The 17,725-nt window shown below is 38.9% G+C and overlaps 1 protein-coding gene across 1 annotated transcript; it reads left to right on the top strand.

Moving 5' to 3' along the window:
* Positions 1-9,676: 9,676 nt before the first annotated feature.
* Positions 9,677-16,304, top strand: LOC137320553 (doublesex- and mab-3-related transcription factor A1-like). The gene is made up of 2 exons (XM_067982237.1): positions 9,677-10,384; positions 13,847-16,304. The coding sequence occupies exons 1-2, from the start codon at positions 9,868-9,870 to the stop codon at positions 14,680-14,682; spliced, it is 1,353 nt and encodes a 450-aa protein (XP_067838338.1). The 5' UTR covers positions 9,677-9,867; the 3' UTR covers positions 14,683-16,304.
* Positions 16,305-17,725: the final 1,421 nt, after the last annotated feature.

Here is a 17,725-nt window from a genome sequence, read left to right as displayed (position 1 = left end):
AGACTGGGTTGACTCGGCCTGTATTCACTCGAGTTTAGAAGAATGAGAGGAGATCTAATTGAAACATGTAAAATTCTTACAGGGCTAGACAGACTGGATGCAGGGAGGATGTTTCCCCTGGCTGGGGGGGTCCAGAAGGAGGGGTCACAGTCTCAGGATATGGGGTAGGACATTTAGGACTGAGATGAGGAGAAATTTCTTCACTCAGAGGGTGGTGAACCTGTGGAATTCTCTACCACAGAAAGCTGTGGAGGCCAAGTCACTGAATATATTTAAGAAGGAGCTGGATAGATTTCTAGACACAAAAGGCATCAAGGGGTATGGGGAGAGAGCGGGAATATGGTATTGAGATAATGGATCAGCCATGATCATATTGAATGGTGGAGCTGGCTCGAAGGGCCGAATGTCCTACTCCTGCTCCTATTTTCTGTTTCTATGTTTCTATGTTTCTACGGTGTTAGAATCAGGTTAGATCAGCAAGGTTAGATTGGTTGATAAATTGGAAATGACCAACAAGGTTATGAAATTTATACATAGTGAACCTGAAATCAGCAATGTTTTCAGCACATCTGAGGTGCTACCAAGGTGGGAGAGCACGGATTTGGGGTCACTAGGTCCCCACCTCATTTTCCACCAGTCAGAATTTCCAATCCATTTGGGGCAATCCCATGCAAATGCAGGAATAATGCCATGCAATGGGATTCCCACTTTTGTGCCATTAGTAATGCTGGCAGCAAGGGGTGCCTGCAGGACCCTAGCATCTAGAGTTGCTAAGGGCGGCTGAGGGAATTAACAATTAAAAGGCCAGGTACAGAAACTGATTGCAATACAGAAACGAGCCTCTCGGGGAAAAAAAACAGCCAATTATTCTCTTTAGATATCTTTGGCCAGCACTATGCCCCATCACCTAAATGGTGCTGGTACCTATCTAATCTATGCAAATAAGCCAAACCCAGAATTTGAGACAAAGTCAGGGGCACAACTAATGGGTGGAAGGTGTTCCACCCTGCTCCAGATTCGTTCCCAAAAGGTCTCACACAGAATTTAACCTCATTATGTATTCAACTTTATAATGTTTCCACATGTTAACAAAACATGCTGAACTAACTAATACATTACAATTAATATGTATGGTCAGCAGCTTTTGGACCGGGAAACCTATGCTTGTGGGAGGTCTTAGTCATGTAGAGTTTTCAGTACGATCATAATCCAATTGGTTTAATGGCATATACTGAGACTGAACTTACTCTTAATTAACTGAATGAAGTTAATTTTATTCTATTAATTTGACTTATCAAATAATTTGGTTTAGAAGGTTGTCAAAAGTTAATTTGTATTCACTAAGCATATAAATAACTAAATGCAAAGTAAAAGACATATCGATTGGATTCAAATTTTAATATACTAGTAAACTATAAGCATTGATATGAATCTTACTATTTGATTGTGCAGCATGTCGGATTATTTTTAAGAGATGGGGGTGGAGGGAAGAGGAGCTACAGATTGAGTTGTCTGCAGGCAAGATTAAAAATCTGAGCTTGACCTCTACTTTGTACACATGAGTTTCTTCAATGCACATGTTTATGTGACAAAAATAGGAATTTTTGTTGTTAGCTTTGTATAACTTTATGTAGTTTAAAACAGTGAAGATAATTAATTACTAATTATCTTTACTGTTTAAAAAGGTATCAAACAACTATGTGTCTGGGATATCTTTATGAAATTACCTCTGTTCTATATAGTACAGTTAGTTAATGGAAGGGACATTATTTGGCTGGCTGAAATTACTGTCAGATTGCTTAACACTTTGGCCCACAATTTGCAGGAGTGGGGCATCTTATGGTGAGCATTATGAGTTGGATTTTTTCCTACACCTTTGCAACACAAATTGATGGAAGTGCGAGCTGATAATGGCGCAGTGAGATCAACGGGGCATCTGGGATCTTGATGAATGATGGGGCCAATAGTCGATCTCCTTAACAATTAACATTAAGGATTTGAAGCTCTGAAGTGGCAGCTTGGACATCTGATTATTTAAATGAAGTACATTGAAATATCACCAAATTACATGCCTATGGAACATGACACAAAAAGATATAAATAAGACAGTCTCGCTTCTACAGCGGGCAAATGCAGTAATTTCTTAACACTCATGGGAAGGTTGACGGTGAGCCCCAGCTTTTGGAGGTTAACAGCGGAGTGGCCCAAATCACCCAGCAATTTGTGGCAATTTGCAACTTACTTTCTTACTACAAATTGCTGTGTTTTTTAATGCATTAATAACGACGGGTGCATTAAATTCACCATTATTGTTCCAGCAAATTCTGGGCCATTGTGTTGAATATTCACATTGAATTTATCAGTCTATAACCTTGTCACATTAATTGTGTGGATATATGAGATTTTGGACCGTGTATCAACAGTGTTACTGAAGCTCTACTGTAAATTCAGGATTAGGATTGTTATTGTCACAGGGTGAGAAATCATTATTGTTTCAATTCTCAATGTAATCAAGCTTAAAGGGCAATACCATCTTCAAATAAATTGTTTAAACTTCAAATGGGAGAATGTTCTTATAACCCCTGAATCTTCTAGTGTCCATCAGTTTCTATTCATCATCTCTGTTATATATACAGAAGGTGTAAACAATTTATCATGATCAGGGTTCATTGTTAGACCTGGGCTATGCTAACTCAATGTGGCAGAGAGTAAACGACATAGATTTCCATTCATAATAGACTGTCTGCTTATAGAAACTGCCACCAGGCCATTAACATGAGAAACAACTCGAGGAAAAGCCTGAGCTGGAACACTGACCTCTACATGTGATATAGATTCTTGACCTAGTTGGCATAAATCTGGAATTTGTCTACAATCCTTACCCATGAAACCTTATTTGAAAAGCTATGTCAATACATTTGCCATTTCTTGACACCAATCTCCCAAATAATTCAACCTAATTTATACATTAAAGAGTCTATCTGCTTTTTAACGCTTTGCTGGGTTTGCACAACTTAGCAAGTTTACTTCAGTCCCCAGCTATCAAAAAATGTATTTTCTACTGCCTTCTTTCCTTATAGTTACCCTGAGTTGTTAACCTTGGTAACTTTATATGACTGCTAATCCTTTCTGTGAATGATTCCTTTTATCTTCTGGAATAATTATGTTTTTTTGCCTTTAGTTGATTTTTGACTTCTTTATTTTGGTCCTGTGGCTTTCATCTTGCTATTTTGCTTCCTTTTATCATAAGGATATGGATTAAAATGATCATTTTCTTGTTACATTTTCAACTTTTGCTTCTACTTAATTCAACTAAAGATTTCTTGGGGTGCATTTACACTGCAAGTTTAGAATTGATGCAAAGTGATTTCAGCCTCACATTGAAGCTGAACTGCCAGTGTAAATCCAAAGTCAAGGCCTGACTTGACTCCATAAAAAAGTGCAGTGAGACTACTTGGAGGGGTCAGTCTCACACTGCTTCAGTTTGACACCACATGGACTGTAAATCCAATGTTGTTTCAAACTTAGTCTGCAAAGTGCTTAATGGTCCGAGGGACTCCTGGAAACTTTATAAACCTACCAGACCTTAATTTAAATGTTTAGAGAGCAGAAATTCTCCCTTCCCCACTCTCTAAACTTTTCAATTTCTAACTTTTGGGAGACAGCTATGCCCATACATGTATACAGACATGCACAGAGCTTTCTCCTAAGGACAGTTAAAGTTCTATCCTGGCAAAAGCCAGGCAAAGTAAACATTGCAAATGTACTTTTAAATCAACAATGTTGATCCTACAGCTTGATACTTATTTTGATCAAGTTTCGGAGGGTCAACAATCAATTGGCTCCAAAATTGCAGCTCCCTGTTGTTTCCATTACCCTCTGATTCCAGGGTAAATCCTGAATTTTCTGGGATGGTGGCAAAAGTATATCTGTGGTCGACCCCATGAAAACATTTTTCTTTATACAATTCCAAAAGTCTGTATAGCACAAAAGTGACTTTAACAGCTTATTACATTTACTCCAGCTATGCATTAAGCCCAAGTTAAAAAATAATTTCCTTCATGATTACACGGGTTGAAAACTTGCAACCAATAGGCTCTGCCCTCAATTCAACAGAATGCAAAATATTTGCTCCTGTGAAAACTCAAATTTTATAAAATGATTGTACAGATCTATGAGTTAAATGTTCTCCCATTCAATAACTACAGAAAATGTTATTCCAGAAGAATCGTATTGATTCACATTCATTACATAGTCATTATTTTGTCCAGTCAAACAATACTGATATTTGATCAAACCAGTAAAGAACCACCTTGGCCCAGAAATTGTTTAAAAAAAGAATGGTGAGCTCGAGGAGCAAGTTCCAGCATTCGCACATATGCAGTGAAATGCAGAAATCCTGAACTTGCCCCTCTGGTTTGCCGGTGATATGACAGCTTCAAATTAAAGGTACATCGCTTGCTGCAATCAGTGAAATCATTGAACCAGCACCAACTTGCTCATCTGTCCAGCTGGAAAGCAACTAATATTGCCACAAAGCAGGTATGTTTAAAAATACCAAATCTAAACTAAGTTTTAATAGACTTAATGACTGCCAAACAACTAAAAATTAACTTTTATAAATGTGGAGTCTCATTACTCCTTAAAAAATAATTTTATTTTTACTTTTCCCTTCTGTCTCTTTTATTTAATTAGATTATTTCTTACTTTTTTTTGCTGTCTAAACTGTTTTTACTGTTTTGTTTCTAATATCAGTAACACAGAAACCATTGTAACCCATTTTCTGATGGTTGTCTGAAATGTTGTTTGCCACTAATTGTTGTTGTCAGGAACTGTCAGTCCTAAATACAGGAGCAAATAGTTTCCATATCATAATCACTTCGCAGTAACTTCCATCGTGGGCTTTGTCTCACTAGAATGAATGTATAAAAGTAGAAACGCACTGTGATAAGATAACCCCACATTTATAGTCTTGTGGTATTTAGTTAAGACTGATTAACTCAGACAGGCTGACACAGGCTGTTGTTTCCGAGGTTTTTTTGTAGAAGTTTTCACTTACGCTGTTGTGAACAAATATATTACTGTTGTGTATATCTGTTAAATACAAAACGGGTAAACAGTATGTCCGTTAAGTGTTTGAATAAACAGCAACATTCACAACATGTTTTATTTTGGTTATGCTGCTATAATATTGCTGTAGACATTTAATTTAAAGTTTACTATGGAACGAAAATACTATCATGGCGACTTTATGGGATACGTGAAAGGAAAGAATGCATTTGCCTCATTTTCCTGACTCTGTATTTTTTGGTAAATGCCTAGTTATTATATCATGGCTTCATTGTTTACAACTTCTATAGTCTCGCTGAGCTCCAGGGTGTGATAATTGCATGTTTTATCTGTGAGACAGCATTAATAATTAAAATTGTGAATGGAGTAGTGAGCCTGTGTTCATTAAAGAGTAACTCATGCGTGCGAGGATTACTCCATTATAAAGATTTTTTTTATCATGTGATCTAAATAGTCCTAAGAATCGAACAGCAAGAGTTTTATCAACTGACGAAGAAGGAAATCTATAGAACATGTGGGAACCTGCACCATTTATTGTTAATGACACTCTACCTGCTGGTTAAACAAATACAGCTTAGTAAACAGAATAAGGATTGCACTACTGATAAATAAAGACATTCCTTTAATCCTTCCAGTTTGGTAATGTATATGTAAGTCCGCGTACTTGATTCATAACGCAAATAACGTAACCTATAGTTAAGCAGATGCAGTAAAAGGCAATCATGATCTAAAGGGGCTTTGTTCAGGTGCTGACTGCTATTATTAAAGTTATCCAAATAAAAGGTCTGATTATAACTAGCTAGGGACTGTAACTCTAACAGTAAGAACATGGATTTTATTTACTGCCATATGCTTGTTTTGCTATTTTATAAGATTTAAACGCAGTACATTAGATCGTTGCGTCAAAATAAATTTGATAACGTTTTGTGTTAAATCCTGTAACCTAGTATCTGAAATACAGTTTTTTTTTGCTTTGACTATAGTGCTTCCAGTTGTTATTCCCCCACCCCTCTCATAATGGGTCAGATAAAGTAAGGTGGGAGGAGGCTGGTGCGGAGCATAAACACCGGCATAGACCAGTTGGGCCGAATGGCCTGTTTCTCTGCTGTAATTTCTATGTAATGCTTACTATAGTATTAAGATATCATCTTATCGTACTCAGAACTGTGAAAGTGTTTGAGCTGTAGTATTGAAACCTGTGCCCCACGTTCTCTTCCACCATGGAAACAGCATCGACCTCGTTCCAATATAATGAAGGAGATTATTATTACATATTCTTGCTTTGCTTAAAAGACAGCGGGACTCCTTGTGGACAGCTTGATAACGAGAAGTGTTCACAATAGTGAGAAGTGTTCACCTGTATCTTAAACTACAGCCTTTCATTATTATTGCTCCGAGCCCTTTATTACTACAATATGTTCACTGAAGTTTTAACCCTGGAGATTATCTTTTGCAGCTTTTAAAATATGTACGCTTTCATAATAACTACACTTTTTTTTTCATTTCCACGACTGATTATCATAACGTGCAAATAAAAGTACACAAATATTGCACAGTTACAAATTGCAGTGTTATTTGAAAAACCTAGAAATGTGCACGTTCGTGCGTGCGAGTGAGCAGCTATGCGGTCTTCCAAAGGTTAAGGTTACAGTTTGACCTTTCCTTGTTTTTTTATATATTGGATCAGATTCCACTCTATAGCAATATAAAATGCCCTTTGCTGGAGGTTCTGCAATTAGATCGTCTTGGTTTGAAAAAAGTGGTTATATTTAATTACAGTCATCTATTGACTAAAAGATTTTGCTTATGAATCAGCTCGATTACAGAAAGCGCCGACTGATTCTTACATCTATAAAATGTACCTGAAATTGAATGGAAGTAACAGGAGCAGGAACACTGCAGTTCTGCAGAAATTGTATACACATATGATATAAATGTAAATGGGAAAAGTGCATGTAAAATATAATTACCTAATCTTTTATCCTAAGGGTGTTTGAAAGGATACTTTGAGGTTGACGATCATACGCAGGCGTAGTAGGTTCATTCATGTTTTTAAAATTATTTCCTAGGCTGTTTCCCAGGGTATTGAGAATTAAACGGAAAACATAATTTTACAGTAAATGGTAGACGTCCCGCTTCTGTCCAAACGAATAAAGATAAACGTATTCATGATTTTAACTAAGCAATCGTTCCTGGGCTTTTAATTACATATTATATACACGTGTGTAAAAGAATAAGGAGAAAATATTCACCATTCTCTTGCATTGTAACCAATTCCAAGAAAACCCATTCAACAAATAAAATAAACGGGCACATAAATTGCCACTACTCGTAATAGGTGGACGATTAAAACCGAAGCTTTACAATGGGTTGATTTCTTATAGGGGACATAATGAACTGAGCCCAGTTTTATTTATCCCAGCAAATACAAGACGAGAGAATTGACCCTGGCCGGAGTGGGATTCAGTCAGTTGTGAATATCGTTTTGTTTACATCATATTTGTCAACTTGTAATTATTTTCTATTTCGCCAAAGTTTTAGTGATGTCCTTATCGTCGCTTTTGTTTTGAATTAAACAGGCTGTCCGAAGTCTCACCCTGTTAAGGTCATTTTAAACGCGGCGCTTCGACACTTTTGTATCTGCGTAGATCAGACTTAAAAAAATCAAGAGGTCTGACAACAGTGGTTATTTATTTGATCATTTTGAGGCATCCACCTCTAAGTTGAAAAAAAAGGCACTTTTAATTGAGCAATTTTGCACAAAAACCCACAAAACATGTGCGTGTATGTAGAGGGGTGGTTATCCTTTTAATTTCAAGTTGTTTTCTATAAACTGACATGGACATAATTTTATTGAATTATATTTTGTTTGAAAACATTTGCTTTCTTTTGTATTTTAACCATTATACCGGAGATGTTAGACAATCTCTGAAAATGTCTATCTCGTACGTACACATTTCAAACATTGTAAATTCTAAAAACAGGTACCTTCACATTAATTTAAATGTAAAATAGGCTAAATTAAATCGAAGATAAACTAATTGAGTCATTCGCTAAGAATATACATAATTACAATATAAAAAATGCACCATAGGAAAAGTGCCCGGATTATTGTGTGATGAACTCACAGCTATTTTCACACGACACGTGAAATGATTTATGCGTTTCAGCGGGATTTTGTAGACCGTACGTTTACAATCGTTAACGTGTAATATTACACCTACAGCAAATATAATTACTCATGTTGCAAATCGGCGACGATGTAAAATGTTCGCCAATATCAAATATTAACAAATGTTAGCTGTTACAACTCTACATCAATACGCCTAGGATTAGATTTATCAATTGTAGCCTTTGGTTGAAATTCGGCAGTGGCCTGGCCAAGATCCCGTGTTCCTAACTTTCAAACAGAATGGGGATTGCGGATGATGTCTATTTTACAATGGGGTTGTATTGGAAAAGATTATGTGCATCGTCGTTCCATTATTGCATCAAGTATTATTTCTGTGAGGCGTCTGTATTCAGTGAAAACTTGGAAACCAAATGCAGCAACCAAACATCATTTTATTCTAGCGTGCTTGAAAAATATTTCAAAATATCAAACACACAAAACATGCTCTCTCCCAAACTGGCCACTTATAGATATGTTTATTCCGGACAATTACGCTATAAGACGTGCACATGTATCCCGTGAAACTTAAAAAACGGAACTAAGCGCTATTAGGTCAGGAAACTATTGCCAGACCCACAAAAGTGTGTCCTTAAGTAATTGAAAAATTTCTGTACCCCTGAACAACTATGGTTCGGAAGCAAATTAAGTAAAAAAATAGATGCAAAATACTGCGGATGCTGGAAGTCTGAACTAAAAGATCATCGACCTGAAACGCTAACTCTCTTTCTCTCTCCACAGATGCTGTCTGATCTGCTAACTGTTTCCGTTATTTTCTATTTTTATTCAAGAACAGAATGCTTTTAAATCGTGACAATAATTCACTGTCGTGAAAAAGGTTATTTTTCATCTTGTTACAAAAGTACCACCTATGTCAGTTTCGTCTGGGGCAGCGGCCCATGCAACTCAGCGAGAAGCTGTCAATGAGGGGAGAGCGCTTGCTTCCATTGGTGCTGAACTCTAACCATTCGGAGAAGGCGCGCACCGACCCGTTCCCGCCCAGCGGCGGGTGATTGACAGCCAGGGCGAGGCACACGGGCAGCAATCAGGGGCCGCCCAGTGTCAACTATTTTATCATTTGCAGCGTCTGCATAATCAACATTGCACTTGGACACAGATTGGGGGAGTTCAAGAGCAGCCGCATCTCCACACCCAAATCCCAGTAAAACAGCAGAGCGCTTAGATCCGCCGCTTTCTTTTTCGCGTTTGAAAGAATTGTTTTTTTGTTGTGTGGCAAAACATGACTTGAAGTTTTTAAAGTCACGTTTGCAGTGATCCAAAGATACAGTTTTTATTTTTTTTTATATATATAAAAGATCTCAGTTAGATTTTACTGATCTAAAATTATTTACAGCACGTCACATTTCTAGTGATGCTGGAAAGTGCCGGACCGCTGAGTGACGCTTCATTCTGCTGCAGTAAATAGTTTGCAAATACTTCGAGCACCTTTCCCGGGGCGAATGCAGCGCATCTTCTGGTTTTTATTGTTAAATCATGTTTGTTTTTTGAAAGCCCAGCTGTAAGATCAATATAAACGAGTCTCTGGTAAATATTGCACATGTGCTGATTGTGAGTGGAGTTGCTCGGGACCGATCGCTGTGGTCAGGCCGGTCAGGCTCAGATTCACGATGGATGGCAGAGGGTCGTTGCCCTCCGCCTCTCTCCCGGGGCCCCCCTGCGGGCCACCCAACCCTCCCACCGTCCCCATCTCAGTGGCGAGCAGCTCCCTGCTCCGCCCTCCGGCGCTGCTGCTCCGGGCCGCCGCCGCTGCAGCCGCGGCCGCCGCTGCGGCCGAACGTTACCCGCGAACCCCAAAGTGCGCCCGGTGCCGGAACCACGGCGTCGTGTCGGCGCTCAAGGGCCACAAGCGCTTCTGCCGCTGGAGGGACTGCATGTGCGCCAAGTGCATGCTGATCGCCGAGAGGCAGCGGGTCATGGCCGCTCAGGTCGCTCTCCGGCGGCAGCAAGCGCAAGAAGAGAACGAGGCCAGGGAGCTGCAGTTCATGTACGCCGGAGGAGGGGCCGCCGAAGCCGGACTGGCCATGGCAGCGGCTGCCGCGGCAGCGAACGGCATCCTCCCGGGATCGAGGGCCGTGGCGACGTCTTTCGAGATCTTCGGACCCGAGTATCAGAAGCAGAAAGAAGGTAAGTCAGCAAAAGCTGACCCGGGCATTAAATGATCAGGATCTAAAGTATAAACACCTCTGAGCAAAGTCTATTGGAAATCTGTATATTTATCGTTGTTTAATTGTTGAAGATTTCTGCTAATAATTACTTGGCGCTGATTCTGTTTTGCTTTGTATCCATTTTCACACGATTACGATAGCGTTCGCGTCAGATGTTTATTACTTAAGGGTTGTAAAATTATTGATTGGATGTAGCGGATTGTGTGCTCCGGATCAATATTGATTATGTAATTAGAATTTATTAATACCTTTCTGTTATCGGTTCAACATCTCTCACCATAAATTCAAGATTAATTCCCAAACCTGAGTAGTGGTTACTAGCGAAGCCCCTCTGCTTGCAATGGCTTGATGGGCCATCGTCTGAATAAATGTAACGTGTCACTTTAAAAACAGAGAATGTATATTTTTTGTACGTTTAGCTTATGTATGCACTATATTATCGTGGAAAGAACGGCACAATGTTGCTATCGCATCATTTCATGTGAAGTTTCAACAGGTGTCTATAAATCGAAATTGTCACTTGAAAAACAGATTTTTCCCAATATCCAAACTTTTTATGATACGAAAATCTGCATTATAAGTTGATTCTGCATCCGATTCATTACCTGAATATTCTAGTCACAACAGTCAGTATCTCATAATCATCCCAAAAGTAGCAGATTTATTATCTGAATATCCAAATCAGTGATAAGATCTCGGTGCTTACTTCAAACAAACTTTGTAAATGGGGAATGATTTTCCGATATTCCTGCACAAGGAACACATTGAAATATAAATAAGGATTACGACATTGCCACAAGGGATCAAGTGCAGATTTTAATTGGAATTGCTTTTGGTTTAGGGAACAATAATTCTGCTTGGCCATATTTCAGTGAGAAGCGATTTGAGTAAAGTTGATTAGTCCCGCCAGTTTAACAGTCAGACAGTCCACGTTTTAGTCATGTCCACTTTACACCAGGGCCAGGCATCTTTTTGCATAAAGAATAAGCAGGTTTGAGTGATTTTGAATAAAAAACTACAAATGTAGAAATAATAAGGAAGTTTCCAGTCAATTTCAGAATTCTTCGACTCTCTTCCATAGCTAAGTAATTCGTTGTTAATGTTACAACATCCTGATAAAGGAACAATTAAAACACGGAGGTGGGCGGGATGTCTTGTTTGCATCTCGAACAATGATGTGTTGACTCTGCTACTATTTGTCCCATTTGCTAAAAATCCGACTTTGATTTATAATTTACAACTACACTTGGCTGCAGCTTCCATGGGGGAATTGGCAAGGATTTGGAAGTTTATTTAAATATAAGTTAGTATTTAGCAAATACACAGTTTTATTCAAACGCTGTCAAATCGGAAAGATAACGGGTGAATTTAGATTGTTTAAAGATAGAAGTAGTAAAATAAGAAATAAGCACAACTAAACTACGTCCGTGAATTTTAACTGTTCTAATCGGTTGCAGTTTGGTTAAAATCGTTTATTGAGGTGAAACCGCGTTTTTTTTTAGTAAAATGCACTTTATGGTAGGTGAATGTCGTGGAAAGTTACTATATTATTTTCTGTTGTCACGATTGGATTGTGACATTAACTGGAGGTCAAAATGCCCCAATCTGATGGTAAACGGATATTGTTTTGAATGGCATAGGAAGAATGTTGCTTGTACTCGATTTGTCCAGACTTGAAGAAACTTTTTTTTATTGAATGTTTTAATAACCGGTAATGCAGAATAGAAAAGAGCCAATTCTAAAGACATTTCAATTTCTTTATAACGTATAAAATAACACTCAATTAAGCCAACTTTCTGTGGGCGGATTGTAGTGGGTGTTCGGGATCAAGTGAACGATTTTCCCTGGGTCTTGGAAAATTACATTCAATAGCAAAACTTAACTACACAATAAAAAAGGTTTTCACTTAATATTTTTTAATGTGTGTGTTTGGGGGTGGTGGGATGGGGGTGTGGGAAGAGTCATATGAACTGATGGGGCTTGTACATTCAGCAGCACCACCTGTATATCTAAAGTAAAGGAGGCGATATTAACAATAGCTCTAGTTTAGAATGTGTTGCCCTGGTAGAGGATAAGGTTAAAATATACTGTACATAGGCAGATTAAAAAATAATAGTTTTAAATTCTGAGGGGTGCAATCTTAAAACGGTTAATAACCTCTATATAAATCACTCTTTTCACGTACGTTCGTAAAAACAAGGTCAGAATATTGAATTAAATGTATTCCAAAGAACTTGTAGCGGTTAAAAAGAAACATCCTTGCCGTGGAAGATCTGTAAAATATTTAGGAGCGGTGTGTTGTACAGAACTTACAGAAATAACATGGCGGGTGTGCTGTGCAGACAGTCAGCTTTTTGGAGAAGAAATTCCAAAAAGGAAACTTGTCTTTCTGTAAGCGGCACAGCTATAAATCGGCTCCCGATATTTCGTGTGCGAATGAGAGACAGGCTATAGTTAACAAAGAATCGGTAGCTCGTTAAACAATCAGATCACATTTCCACCGTTGCTATACGTGGATATTTTATGCAGCATGTATATCAAAATAGCCGATTGCAATTTGCAAACGTGGGCAACACACATGGCCTAAGAAAATGAGCCAGGAAATCTTCGGTGAATTGTCCAATGATAATACTTTATTTGGCACATCAAAAACAGTTAGATGCTCCTGGGAGAACACGCATCTCCACTTAGTACGACGTACAAAACAAGTTAAGAATGTTATGAGATACTTTTCATTTCTAAATTGGAGGAAGCTGTAATTAAAGTGAACTGGTGCCTTTTTTGGACTAGGCCAAGCAGGAAACTTTACTGACGGAATGGTATTTAATATTGATGTCAGACCTCGAATAACAAAATATATTTTTTTTAACAGAAGTATTCATTCCACCAAGTTTAAATCAAAAATACGATAGTAACAAGGGGTATTAAAACGTGTGTTTTGGAATCAAAATCTGTAGTGAATCATTTTAATTCGGACATGCAACCAAACTAATCGAAGACCTTCTAATTCATGCAAATCTATTAATCAGAATATCTCTTCTCATGCAATTCTGAGATGTGTCACCTTGTAACTTACATTCATTCTGATATAATATAAATCCTTCTTTGATATAATTAATGCAAACCAGTGAATGGAACATGAGGGAGAAAGCTCCGGCGGTGAGTTATATTTTGCTAACGTGGCCTAAGGTTGTTTTTTCCGAACAATCTATTTTTTTTCATTCAGTATAACTGATTTTAATTTTAAAAATCAAATATGTATTAAATCAAACCTTTAAAACGACACATGTAGTTGCTTTACTGCTTTATATGTATTATATTTATGCTTTTAGTTTCCAGTAAAAGTGGAACAACGTTTTCACCAACCTAGCACCTTAGGTTCATGTGCCCAGTTTGAAAAATTCTGTCTCTTTCTTTGTAGAGCAAAAAAGCCCAAAATACGAACTATTCGACACGGGTTTGGTGAGCCGATCGGTTCTCCAGCCTTCGTATTCTCTCGCTTCAGAGACTGGAGGGTCGGACAACAATCTCAGGGATAAAGCAGCAAATCCCGAAGCTTTGGAGAACGACTCAGCCCAGCTTTCACCTTCCCCGGATCCTCCGTCGGAAGGCGCTGACAGCCCTCGCTCAGTGACTTCCTCGGATATTGAGTCGGGCAACGAATGTGACAAACCCAAGGACTTGGCGAAAGTCATGGCCAATCTCCCCGGCTCTTCCTCCAACCACAGGGCGCCCATTGATATCCTCACCAAAGTCTTCCCCAACCACAAGCGCAGCAAACTCGAGTGCATCCTAGCAAACTGCAAAGGAGACGTGGTCCAAGCCATCGAACAAGTCTTGAATGGGAAGGAACAAAAGGGACAAGTCAAAGATGTTGAGTGCACAATGTCCGATTCTGGTGAACTCCAGCGATCCTCACACTTTACCTTGGCTGGGCTTTCTGGCAGCTCTATCGGGACAAAGTCAGCCTTCTCTCCCCTGCAATCCAGCGCAGTTTTCGGGGGGCCCGCAAATCTGTACGGATTGAACCCCAGGTTAGGCATCAACCCACTTCGACTGGCATACTCGAGCCCCGGCCGAGGGCTTCCAACTTTCATGTCACCTTATGTCACATCTGGTCTGATGCCAGCTTTGCCATTTCGCCCTCAAGTGGACTATTCCTTCCCGGGCATCGTGAGGGATATTCCATATTTCCAGAACAAAGAGTCACTCTGCTCTAGTGGATTGTACTCCAGAATTAATCCGGAAAAACAGTGACTGATACCCGTGAGAGGAACTCATTTTTGAGGCAAAGCACATAATTGCATACAGAACTCTGACTGTGCAAAACGTTTTAAATAAAAATAAAACAGAATGGTTAGGTGATTATGAACCGATTCGATCCACTTTGCCACCAGATTGTTCAACGGATCCACTGAATATCAACATTGTTCTTTTGAGATATATATTTGTAATTATTGGGGCTAACAGCGTTGTACTAAATAGATTGGAAAAAATACAGCATTCAGTTGCAGAAATACCCCTGAGAATGATAAGCACGAGCAATTTGTGTTTCGTCTCGTTGACTGCCCCCGAAGTAACGTGAGAAAAGTTAGAATGGGTTTAAAATAACAGGTCTGAGAATGTAGATTATTTCCGATCGGGCAGCATTTTTGGATGTTGGCCTAGTAAGAATCTGCCTTAAAGAAACTTATATGGGGTTTGCAGTATTTCCCGTTTGCGTGCAGATGTTTCGGAAAGGGAGACGCTGTGAAATCCCTCCAATTCCACCACTAAGGGAACCGTCTTTCCTTGGAGGACTTTAAGTCTTCGCAGCAACTGCTAAAGACATACCAGATACTGAGGTCTATCCAATAGTTAGTGCGCGAGTTCCCTCAGAATGTTTATGCCAGGTTACACTTATAGATCACCAAAAAAAAAACTTGGGTCCGCAAAGAAATACAGTTGAAAAATCAGTAAATTCCTTTATCACGAAATCTGAGAATATTTGCAGTGCTACTTTATCTGAAATGCAGGGAGTTCGGTAGAACCAAAGTAAAGTTTTAATCTGACATTTTAGCGCACACTGGCAGAACTCCCCGCTCTGGTTCGCTTCAGTAGGGGCCCAGCAGTTCTCTTCTCACGTTGCTTCGTGGTTTAATGTATTATCATATTACATATTAAAATATGTTTAAAAGCAAAGGTACAGATTTTTGTTGGCCAGGAAATGATCTCTTGTGCGGAAGTGGAGGAGCTAATGACTCAAGATGTGTACATTAAAGTGCCTTATTTCAAGTTAGTGGAGTTTGAAACCCTTTCAGTTTTCCCAACAACTTGAAGTCGTTATTGTGGAATGAGTATGTGAAGAGGCAAATGCCTCCAGGAATGTTTTCGATCAACCAACTGAAACCCAGAGAAGCAAAAGTGTTGTGTTTGGACAAAGTGAAAGTTTTACTTGAGATTTCAGATGGGCGTTGTTTAAACGAAAAGGCGTTCAGGATACTTCTGTTTGGGAAGGGAGAGGAGTCCTGCATTATTTTTTAAATACAATGACGCTGCGTACAAATAACATGACCATGCATTGCAACAGGATTTACATTAACAAAATAAAAATCCCAAGCACTTTTTCACGAAAGTACGGCGTCTTTAAAATAGTTAATCGTGACTAGGCCACACTTTAAGGTAACAATTTTAGCACTGCAGGCTGTCCGTCCACACAATCAAAACAAGCATGAGCAGTAACTGGTACTAAAGGGTGGATTTTTACAGGGAAGCAACTTATTTTCTGAGGCTGGGTTACTGTTAAACAGGCAGCGGTCGGATATTTTTGCTTAATGATGTTCCAAGTGAAATGTTATTGAGAACAGAGGTCTTATGGTTGTAAACAAGAAACAAAATAAATGCATTAAAAAAATAAGCAGCCTTTATTTTCTGTGTTCATCACTATGATGTGGCGGAAGCGTGAGATAATGCATTTTCTAATTTATTCCTGTTTGACGTACATTCCTTACAGAATATGAACCAACAAGAATTAATTGTGAAGAGGACTGGATGTCTATTATTCTTACAGACGAACAACAAAAATAGCTTTAAAGTTGACTGTGTGAGAATGGGCATATAACACGGCTCCACTGTGTGAGAATGGGCATATAACACGGCTCCACTGTGTGAGAATGGGCATATATCACGGCTCCACATGCTTATTAGACACGTCATTGACACTTCATAATAATAGGTTAAGGCCAGTTAGGGTATATCTTTTGTTCACCATATTTAAAGAAAAAGTAGATTTGAGTAGGAAGCAGCGTTGCTCATCGACTTGCAGGTACTTTATTCATTAAGAGGGAAATGCAATGAAGTTGGAAAACACTACAGCTTATCATTGCCAATTGTTTTGATCTAAGATAGGCCTTGTGATCATATAAGGAGAAGTTTGTACGAAAGAGTTCCTTATATTTCTTGATGTGGAGATGCCGGTGATGGACTGGGGTTGACAATTGTAAACAATTTTACAACACCAAGTTATAGTCCAGCAATTTTATTTTAAATTCACAAGCTTTCGGAGGCTTCCTCCTTCCTCAGGTGAACGATGTGGAAATGAAGTCCTCGAAATTATATTTCTTGATTTAACTGAAAAAAAACTTCTCAAAACCTACCCTAGTTGACTAGCGCCACTCAGCGGAAATTAGATTTATTGCAGCTTTGTTTCCAACAGTTCCAAAGGCGGTTGCAACTCTGCAATAGTGTGGTGTACCTCTACATTGTTTTTAATTGTTTTCTTTCGTTCTCTGAAATGATTGATGGAAGGGCACAAATCCACGGAGGGGTTTACCAGATAGTGATTAGGAGAGGGAACCCTGGATGATTACCTTCAACCTAATCCAGAGGAACTGATTATACTGTGACCTCAGCTAAGATCAGCTAATTTAGCATAGATTAGGGATCAAACCTAGAACCTTCCCGATCAGCATCACACCACACGGGAAATTTACCCACTGAGCAATTGAGGAAGCCCAGGGCAAGCAGTTCTTCAATGTTATGCTAAATTTATATAAATTTCCGCGTATAGGGTGATGGGAGGTACTAAATGAAGTAATGCCTAAGTCTATTCAATTGTGAGGTTTTACTGTTTATGAAAATAATGATTCCAGAAAGTTGGTTGTTATGTCAGTAACAGAGCCTAATATGGGCAGAACACAAGATAAGTCATGAGAGGATAAATTGAAAGGGAGACAGGAATAAGGATGGAATAGAGGAGGGGGAGGGGAGGACATAGAGGCTGGAGTAAAGATTGGAAGTCAACTACAGGTTTGAGATATTG

The sequence above is a fragment of the Heptranchias perlo genome, chromosome 4, assembly GCF_035084215.1.
Source record: "Heptranchias perlo isolate sHepPer1 chromosome 4, sHepPer1.hap1, whole genome shotgun sequence".
NCBI lineage: Eukaryota > Metazoa > Chordata > Chondrichthyes > Hexanchiformes > Hexanchidae > Heptranchias > Heptranchias perlo.
The sequence above is the reverse complement of the archived record's forward strand: the minus strand, read 5'-3'. Positions and strand labels throughout refer to the sequence as shown.

Coding starts and splice junctions, on each gene's coding strand:
- LOC137320553 (XM_067982237.1), top strand. CDS start 9,868: ATGGATGGCAGAGGGTCGTTGCCCTCCGCCTCTCTCCCGGGGCCCCCC. Junction 10,385..13,846: donor GTATCAGAAGCAGAAAGAAG/GTAAGTCAGCAA, acceptor CTTTCTTTGTAG/AGCAAAAAAGCCCAAAATAC.